Source organism: Macrobrachium rosenbergii, chromosome 2, assembly GCF_040412425.1.
Source record: "Macrobrachium rosenbergii isolate ZJJX-2024 chromosome 2, ASM4041242v1, whole genome shotgun sequence".
NCBI classification, from domain to species: Eukaryota; Metazoa; Arthropoda; class Malacostraca; order Decapoda; family Palaemonidae; genus Macrobrachium; species Macrobrachium rosenbergii.
The window spans coordinates 44,647,616-44,658,012 of NC_089742.1; the positions used below are offsets into that span (position 1 = coordinate 44,647,616).

General features: G+C 34.7%; 1 protein-coding gene across 1 annotated transcript in view; it reads left to right on the top strand.

The window, feature by feature from the left end:
- The first annotated feature begins 4,940 nt into the window (after window positions 1–4,940).
- LOC136845959 (macrosialin-like) overlaps window positions 4,941–10,397 on the top strand; it is a 12,999-nt gene continuing 7,542 nt past the window's right edge. The window contains exons 1-2 of the mRNA XM_067116502.1: window positions 4,941–5,133; window positions 10,362–10,397. The exon at window positions 10,362–10,397 is cut by the window's right edge and continues 368 nt beyond it. Of these exons, the coding sequence (XP_066972603.1) occupies window positions 5,085–5,133; window positions 10,362–10,397 (85 nt within the window). The 5' untranslated portion in view covers window positions 4,941–5,084. The remainder of the gene's footprint in view (window positions 5,134–10,361) is intronic.

Sequence of the window (10,397 nt, forward strand, 5' to 3'; positions counted from 1 at the left end):
CAAACAACAAACAATTTAAAACTGTGTGACCTATGTGTAATCATTACTCATTAAACCTCTCATAATTAAGCTCAGGAACTAAGTCGGGAAAATTTCGAAGCAGAAATTGTGGAAGCTGCACAGCAACAGGAGAAAACTTTAAAATTTTAAAAGGTCACTTGCACTCAAGCGCAGTTGGTGTTCACAGTCCTGCATTACATAAATACGGAGTATTCACATCTCTAGGGGAAGCGAAATTAAGTCGACTCCTAAAAGTACGTAGACAACTTGCTCTGTTGTTTTTCAGATCGCACTGAGCCTGGCTCGTCCGAACTTTTCAAGGTCAGTGCTAGAGGTGGAAAGCAGACATAGTATTGTTTCCGAGACTCGGTCTCCGCACAGCTACTGCGTTTACCTGTATCACGAAGAGAACAATAGAAGGGCAGAGTATTCTTTTTTTTTCTTTTTTATCATAGTGGTTTTAATACTGTTTTCGCTCATTACTTCCGTGACGTGCTTCCTGGAAGTGCGTTATAAGTATGAAATGAACGTTTAAAATGCCGTAGATTTAAATAGATAATTTGAGAGCTGTTAAAAATTCAATCCGCTGGCTCTTTGGCCCCACTGTGACCTACTTAAGCTCATACCAGACCTTCTCCAAGCAATCGGTATCGTGTCTTCTCGGCCTAGCCGTCGTATACACTCTACGGGCCCTCTGGCCTCATTGTGAACCAGTGGCCACTCGTACCAGACCCCTTCTTGCCAATGTGGATTTTGCTACCTTAATCCACTCATTTAAAAAGAAAGAAGTTTATGGGTATCAGGAGATACGGAAACGTGTATGGAATTCCAAAGTTCGACAGACTGAAAAATACACCAGCATAAACAAATGTGTATAGAATTTGGTAATGAGCATGAACACTTACACTAAGGATGTACTTTTAAAGTGTCTATGAAATTCTATCAGCGGATTTAAGGTACTCCACCATGGATTCAATTAAAAACTTCTTTTTTTATTTAATTCAAAAGAACAGCAGAGCAGGAAGTGATGTCGACGAAGTTATATTAATGCCAGGTGAAACTGCTGGAGGGTTTCGTGTGGAACATGAAATAAAAAATAAGAAAAATCATTAAATAAGGAAAAAACACTTGATGCTATAAATTGTATGAGCAACAAATTGTACAATAAAGTCCTTCATCTAGGCTTAGAATCAGTTTCCTTGAAGTGCAAAGGCCAAGTCCGACAGAAGCAAGAAAAAGGGAAAGACAACAAAGAAAACTGAACTAAGAGTCAAAACACAAAAGCAGAGAGCATAGGCAAGTCTACAAGCATGGGAGCATACAGGATTTGAAAATCAAAAGAGTAACCTAAGAAAGGGCCGAGATTTTTTCTGCAAAATTTCTAGAAAAAGATCGGAGTGCAAGTAAAACATTTCTTATTTTTTCATACGAATATTTCATTATCAGTAATGATGAAACCGATTCATATGATCCGGGCATGTTTCTGCTACATAATACCGGCGAAGCAAAACCGCAATGATAACTCCCAGAGCCACTGATATATTACATTATTAGTGGACGGCGTTTTCAAGGTCACAGGTTCGTTAACTTCCCCACCTTTTGTTGGCTCCTGATTATCTATTAATTACAGCCCCCATTTACAATGTGACGCTCTTGTTTATCGCGGATGGCCGCTAACGAGTACCTGCACAGCATTGTTTTTTTTTTTTTTTTCATCGTGAACTCCTTACACACACACGCACACACACACACACACACACACACACATATATATATATATATATATATATATATATATATATATATATATATATATATATATATATATATATATATATATATATATATATATATATAGATATAGTAAATATATGTGTATATATGTATATGTATATATACATCAATACATATGTGTATATGTATATATGTATATATCTATATGTATGTATATATATATATATATATATATATATATATATATATATATATATATATGTATATATATATATATGCTGTATATACTGTATATATATATATATATATATATATATATATATATATATATATAAACAAATGGTGGTAGCAAAGATAACCAAATGCTCTTATATGTATCACCGACCCCTCAAAAAAATATAGGAGGGCCAGAGAATTAAAAAAGAAAAAAAGAGGCTTAACCCAAGAGGCAGGCAGCGAAAAGCCGATCTCTTCATCGTTTGGCGTTTAAAAGAATCAGGTAAAAACCGGGAAATAGTAAGTATATAATATTGTTTATTTTTAGCACCCGACATCAAACGGAGGCTGGGATTTGCGCCGAATGATGGGTTGATCATGTTGATGAGTTCGGATTATATCAAATCGAATTACTGTAGAAAAGGAATAATAATTGACAATAAGCTGTAGTGGTCTCGTCCTTGGCTCCAATTTGTGTGGACCTTTCCTGCTTGTACCTGCAAACTGGCTATTTTATCCAGTTCGGAAGCTCGTTCACCAGTTTTCCTTCTCCAGTTCAAGATTCTAACCTAAGCAGTATCTAGACGAACGAAGTCTATTATCGTAACGATTTGTCTCCCGGGTTAAATCGGGAAACAAACTCCTGGTCTATTTCAATTTAATGAGTAAAAGTGAAACCTTGTTTTAGAATGAAGCTGCCTGAAATTATGATCAATCTCCAAGTATTATCAGGAAAAAATAATTGCAAGGAACTGACTGAATGATTGGCTTATATGATAAACCTGGCGTTACAACAGCAAAGGTCATTAATGAAGGAAAAACGTACATAACAAAAGTTGAATCGTAGCCGTTAAGGAACTTTGGTATTGTGAAAACAAAAAATTGTATTTGCAGGCACAAGCACAAAGAAATTACAGCTGTACCAGTGACCAATAGAAATGGGTCATCATAGTACAATATTTTCCTAGAGCAATTATGCTTCATTGCATTGACTTTGGACTAGTACGTTATGATGGCAGTGATTACCTGATATAAATGATATGAAAAATCTAAAGGTTAATTGCTAACAGAAGCCACTAATACAGATATGACCTGAATTAACCTGCAATATGTGAAGTAAGGGTGGTAGAAAATTATTCATTCTGATTTCGTAAGGTTTCCAATCCAATCCTTATCCTTTCTCTCCCTCTCTGCCTCTGATTTTTTAGGCAATGGTAATAATTTCCCTGAGATTAGAGAGAGAGAGAGAGAGAGAGAGAGATTTGAGTTTTATCTGACGTCATTCACCTTTAAAAATAAAGGATAACATCTAATGTCATAAACTTTCTTTTCTTATGAAAAGATGGAGAGAATTATACGCCGTTGTGACGAAAGAGAATAAGTGTTGACGTCATATGCCTCGCAAAAGCTGAAGCTTTTCAAGGTATTCTGCTCACACATTTGTGTGTGTATGTATATATATATATATATATATATATATATATATATATATATATATATATATATATATATATATATATATATATATGTATATATATGTGTGTGCATAATGTATATATACATATATATATATATATATATATATATATATATATATATATATATATATATATATATATATATATATATATGTATATACATAAATATAAATACTGTACATTATATATACATATACTGTATATGTATATATATATATATATACTGTATATACACATATACAGTACATATGAATATAAAAGATAATTATCAATACAATTAACCTATTAGAGAAGAAATGAAAATAACGTATTTTCACAGTTATTGTTGCTAGAGTTTATGTCTGAATGGCACTACAAAAATTAATAGACAATCGAAACATGAATATAAATTAGTTATCATTTAACTACTCCTTAATATAAAAAAATCAATGTAAACTACAATGCCACTCAGGAGGCAAACTGAAGTGATTGTAGGGCATCGTAAGAACGTCAAGTCGGGAACCCTTTCATTGCAAAGAAAAAAAGTATACCTTAGTTTAACCAGACCACTGAGCTGATTAACAGCTCTCCTAGGGTTGGCCCGAAGGATTAGACTTATTTTACGTGGCTAAGAACCAATTGGTTGCGTAGCAACGGGACCTACAGCTTATTGTGGAATCCGAACCACATTATACCGAGAAATGAATTTCTATCACCAGAAATAAATTCCTCTAATTCTTCATTGGCCGGCCGGAGAATCGAACGAGGGCCTAGGAGAGTGCTATCCGAGTACGATATCAACCCATCCAATGAGGAACTTCATTGCAAAGAATGACGTACTCCTTTTAAACCCTCCTGAGAACCGCAAGTTGAGAACCTCAGGTTTAAGAACCATTGCACTTCAGAGAATGATGTACCCCTTGAAAAACCACTTCAAACCTCAAGTGTAGAACCTAGGTTGAGAACTCTTACATTTCAAAGATTGTAAGGAAATATAAGATTTAGGCTAAAGGCCAAGCGCTGGGACCTATGAGGTCATTCAGCGCTGAAAGAGAAATTAAGAGTAGAAAGGAATAATGGTGTAACAGAAGGAAAACCTCGCAGTTGCATTATGATACAGTTGTTGGGAGACAGTGGAAAGTAAGATGGAAGAAAGAGAATATGAACGGATGCACAGTAAAAGGTATGAAAGGGGTTGCAGCTAGGGGCCGAAGGGACGCTGCAAAGAACCTTAAGTGATGCCTAAAGTGCACTGTGTGAGGTGCACTGACGGCACTACTTCCTTACGTGGACATTTCAGAGAATAAAATACCCCTTGGAAACCATCCTGCTAATCCCAGGTTGAAAAATACCTGTACTCTAAAAATAGGGCCTATGGTCCCATGGTACAATCGTCACGAGCTAACCAGAAATGTGACATCATATGATAAGATTCCGCAGTTGATTGTTTCTCTAATTGGTCGTCAGCCTATCGTCGAACACCGCCCCTTTAATCAGCGGTTACTGCGTGACACAGCAGGGCCTTTGAATATTACGGTGTCGTCATTACTTTCAGTCGACAAGGAGACTCTTTCTCTGCAAAGCCAGTCGTTGTTCTACGTCCCTCAGGTAGAGGATATAGTTCGCCTTTTGCCTTTGGATTCTGTAACCGGGGAGCGATTCGTTCGTAACGATACGATGGCCAGGCAACCGCTCGCTTTAGCCTTTGCGTTCCTTCTGTTGGCGGGTAAGTAAAGTAACAGGGATTTTCATTTTAATGCAAATGATTGCAACGAGATTAAGTTACAACGGGTATATATATATATATATATATATATATATATATATATATATATATATATATATATATATATATATATATATATATATATGTATATATATGTATGTATATATATTTATATATTTACACATAAAACTCTCTCTCTCTTATCATGATACACAATTCTGCGATTCGATTTTTTAAACGTATTCATTTACAAGTACCCTCTCTCTCTCTCTCTCTCTCTCTCTCTCTCTCTCTCTCTCTCTCTCTCTCTCTCTCTCTCTCTCGTAATCAACTACTTTTCAGCAATCTTGCTCGATAAATTATGCTTTAAACTGATTACATAATTCGTACCCACACATTCAAAAAGGACAGAAAAATAAAACTTCAGAACACCTGTGTGTTACGGGGATAGCTTGCTGATCTGAATACATCTGGATAAAAATGTATGAAATAATAATAATAATAATAATAATAATAATAATAATAATAATAATAATAATAATAATAATAATAATAATAATAATATTATTATTATTATTATTATTATTATTATTATTGTTATTATTACTATTACTATTATTATTATTATTATTAAGACCCACTGCTGTTTGCACCATATTGCTAAGGTCTGGCGCAATTTTCAATGGAAAATGATATCTTTTCTGTACAGGGAAATCTCAACCTTTCCCTTTTATCTGTGCTTGTGCATAAGTGTATCAACACATGGTAGAAAATTATTATTATTATTATTATTATTATTATTATTGCTGTTGTTTCTTCGATAACTATGAAACAGACAACAACAAATTAACTTCTCTCTCTATTTTTTATCATGTTTATTGCTAATGGCAGGTTTTGAGTAATGATAATAATTCAATCAGACTTGAATACATCAAGATGATTTCTAGAGATTTAACTGAATTCACAGGAAATAATTTATGAATTGTTGTTTAAAAAGACTAAATTGATCATTAACGCCTAATGAGTTATGATACTCTCTTTGTTCATGATGGGAACAAAGATAGACTTGAAATAAAAAAAACTTATAAATAGGTTTATTAACAAACGGACTAAAATATACATTTCCGTAGGGGGATAGTGCCGTCAGTGCACCTCATGCAGTGCACTGTAGGCATTACTTAAGATTCTCCGCATCGTCCCTTCGGGTCCTAGCTGCAACCCCTTTCATTCCTTCAACTGTACCTCCGTTCATGTTCTCTTGCTTCCATCTTGCTTTCCACCCTCTCCCAACATTTGATTCATAGTGCAACTGTGAGGTTTTCCTCCTGTTACACCTTTCAAACCTTTTTACTGCCGATTTCCGTTTGCGCACTGAATGACCCCATAGGTCCCAGTGCTTGGCCTTTGGCCTAAATTCCATATTCTGTTCGAAAATATACATTACTCGAAATTTCACAAAATGAACATACTCTTTGGACCATACTGTGACCCATTGCCGCCCACACTCGGCTCATATAGCATGTTGCAAGTTTCTCTCAGGGCTGCTTCAGACCTAGGGAAGGGATAATTTATGAAACAGAAAAATTCAGGTGTCACTCTACTGAACTCTCGATCAGTGAAGCAAGGCTGGGTCGGGTCAGAACTTGCATGGGTGACCTTGGTATCTTTTTTTTTATGGGGGATCGGTAATGGCTTACGAAGAGGCCCAAAAATCCTTGGGAGAATATGTGCAGTATTTTGCTCAGCCGGAATGCTGAAAAGTGGAAAACATATTCTGCGAACATTGATAAATAATAATAATAATAATAATAATAATAATAATAATAATAATAATAATAATAATAATAATAATAGGTACGATCCCAAGATCCCTGAGAAGGAATCTGGAAAAACTAGATGCCGAAGTAGCTCCAGGACTCATGCAGGAAAGTGTGTTACTAGAAACAGCGCACATAGTGAGAAAAGTGATGGACTCCTAAATAGGCAGGATGCGACCTGGAATATCACATTATAAAAACCACCCAGTCGAATAGGATGACTGTGATAGACCAAAAAAAAAAAATTAAAAATAATAATAATAATAATAATAATAATAATAATAATAATATCCTTTAATTCAGCTCAAATCATATACGTGGAACATACAAAGTAGAGGCAATACATACACGAGATAAAAGGATAAAAATAGTAATTGACTATTATATCGGAATAATTGCTGAAGTCGTAGTAATCATAATAATGGTAATGACAATAATAATTTTGAATTAATAATAAATATTTTAAGAATTATAATTAAAGCACATTAACATACAATTAATTTTCTGCTGGCGACCTTAGGTAGTTACAGATATCCGGTTAGACTGCTAGATACGAAAAGTGAAAAAGCAAGCCTCAATAATAATAATAATAATAATAATAATAATAATAATAATAATAATAATAATAATAATAATAATAATAAAAATTACTCAAAATAAAAGATTTCAGTAACTAAAGAACATAAACCCTTAAAGTCAATGGCCGAACCAGTGTACGTGAGCTTTAGTTGATATTTAGGTCAGCTTTAATTATCAGATTTAAAAGCGGTTCATATTAACTTGGTCAATCTACAAAAAGAGCACAGAGTCATAAATTAGTCATGTATTAAACTCTGGCAATTATGTTGAAAATGTCCTTTACCACACAGAATATCTATATGTAAAAAAGAAAGGATAGTAGAAAGAAGTAATATAAAAGATGGATCAAATATGTATATGTACATATATATATATATATATATATATATATATATATATATATATATATATATATATATATATATATATATATATAGCCTATATGTGTATGTATAACTGAATCACGAAAATATGGAACGTGATGAATATATAAATAAAGACAAAATCCACGAAGGACAGAGAAACACCGGAGTGCTGTGAGGTTCTTTCGACTGTCGTCCTTTATTCTGCTAAGTAAAGGACGACAGTCGAAAAACCTCTGCAGCACTCCCGTGTTTCTCTTTTCTAGAGATTATCTAGTGACAATTAAGAACCTTCCATAGTGGGAAACTGTTAGTTTCTATAAACAATCTAAAATTTATTATTGTTGGGCAAGTAACTGGTGACTTACTATATATATATATATATATATATATATATATATATATATATATATATATATATATATATATATATATATATATATATTATATATATATATATATATATATATATATATATTTATATATATATATATATATATATATATATATATATATATATCCCACTTTCTGATTATCTGTGACCTGTTATATCTACTTAGTGCATACATCTTTCCGGAGGCGTGTTTAAGGCCGACCCGAAAAAGTAACTTACTAGATGAGGAAAGGGATGAATTATAAACTTTCATTGAGTGGATGGAAGGTTTCACAAACAGAATATCAGGTACAACTGAAACATAGCGCCAGATTGCAAGCCTTTAGGCTTTAATTAATTCCCCGTAGAATGATAGTGCTATCAAAGCACCTCACGCGGTACACTATAGACCAAGGTCTAGACCTTGCTATAGACATTGCTTAAGGTTTTTTGCAGCGTCCCTTCGGCCCCTAGCTGCAGCCCCTTTCATTCTTTTCATTGTACATCCCGTTCATATTATCCTTCTTTCATCTTACCTTCCACTCGCTTCTGACAATTGTTTCATAATGCAACTGCGAGGCTTTCCTCTTGTTACATATTTAAAAATTTTTTACCCTCAATTTACCTTTTAGCGCTGAATGACCTCATAGGCCCTAACGCTTGGCCTTTGGCCCAAATTTTATATTCTTTTCTGTTCGTTTAGGCCTTCATCCAATAGTCACGACCTCTTGGATGCTTTTTTTAAAATGAATGAATTACGGAAAGTGATTTATCATTTTCATCAAATACTCATCACCCTCTGCTGGGTAGATACCCTCCATCCCAGAGTTGTCACCTCCTATCCCACCATCTGGGCAATAAGCTCCTTCTTTCTAATTGCTGTCCCCAAGTTGACTCTCCCCCCGCCCCCGTCTACTTCTTCCCCAATAACAGACTAAAGAGAAAAATTAGCCCACTGCTGTAAAATCTGACACACAATGGCTTATCAATTAGCCCTATGATATCTCTACCGCAACTGGCGTTGTACTATTGTTTGGCCGATGGAGACAAGACATGGGCAGGCTGCCACCACCTACCTGTTTGTTGTCAGCTTCAGCTCACGAAATTATGAAACTTAAACGTAGATAACATACCACAAACTGTGATGATTATTCTCCTCGTATTTTTTTTTAATGGTGAAACTTTTATTATTTCATTGGAAGTTCGAACCTCATTACGATCCATTGACGCGTGATCCTTATAGACCTATGCCTAATTCTTCTCTTTCAACAGGACTTGGGATCGGCGTGAGTATTTAAACTCACATGCCAGAGTTGTTGAATGCGTAAGACTGCTAGAGTCTTTGTATTAGAAACAGTTTTCGTCAAACGAATGTTAAAACGCAAGCCGTAACAATGAAAATTGTATGACGACCTAGAAATTGGTGGTTTTTATGTGAACAATTCATCAAGTTCACGTGTGATGGCCTACGGAGAGGGAAGTCTTTTTAGGGTGACCTCAACTGAGTTCGAAATTGGTCATTCCGCTCTCAAACCGATACCTTTCACTTTCTCCTTCTCTCCTGCTGTTATCATTTTCCTTCGTCTAACGCCGATATCTCTGACGCTCTTCATTCCTATTTTTAGTAATTTTCTTCGTCAAACATTCAAATTCCTTTCTGTCAGACCTCTCGATGTCCTTCTCCAAGTTAGATATTCTTTTAGCGCGCTTTAGAATGGTCTATGAACACTTGAACTATAGAATCAGTTCATCTTTATCGTTGACTGAAATGACGAACTAAATTTCTGAAGACTTTCCTTCCCTCTACTGACAGGCTTTGAAACTCTCTTTTTGCTTCCGTATTTCCTCACTCAAATAATTTTCCATCTTTTGATGGCAAGTCATATACTTATGTAGAGATGAAGTCCAGTCCAGCTCTTCTCATTCTTTCCCCTCTTTGATTCTTGTTTTTCTTCCGACCTGGGCTAGTTAAGGACATTGGTTTGTTCGTTCCCAATGGCATCTGCATTTCTGTGATATAACTTACATTAATGCTTTCACTAGTATCAATCATCTCACCCAGGCTTTCTTAATTAATCTTTATTTCTTTCGTTTTAGGTGTTGTTTGCGGGTCCAGTACTGCGACCCCTCCTG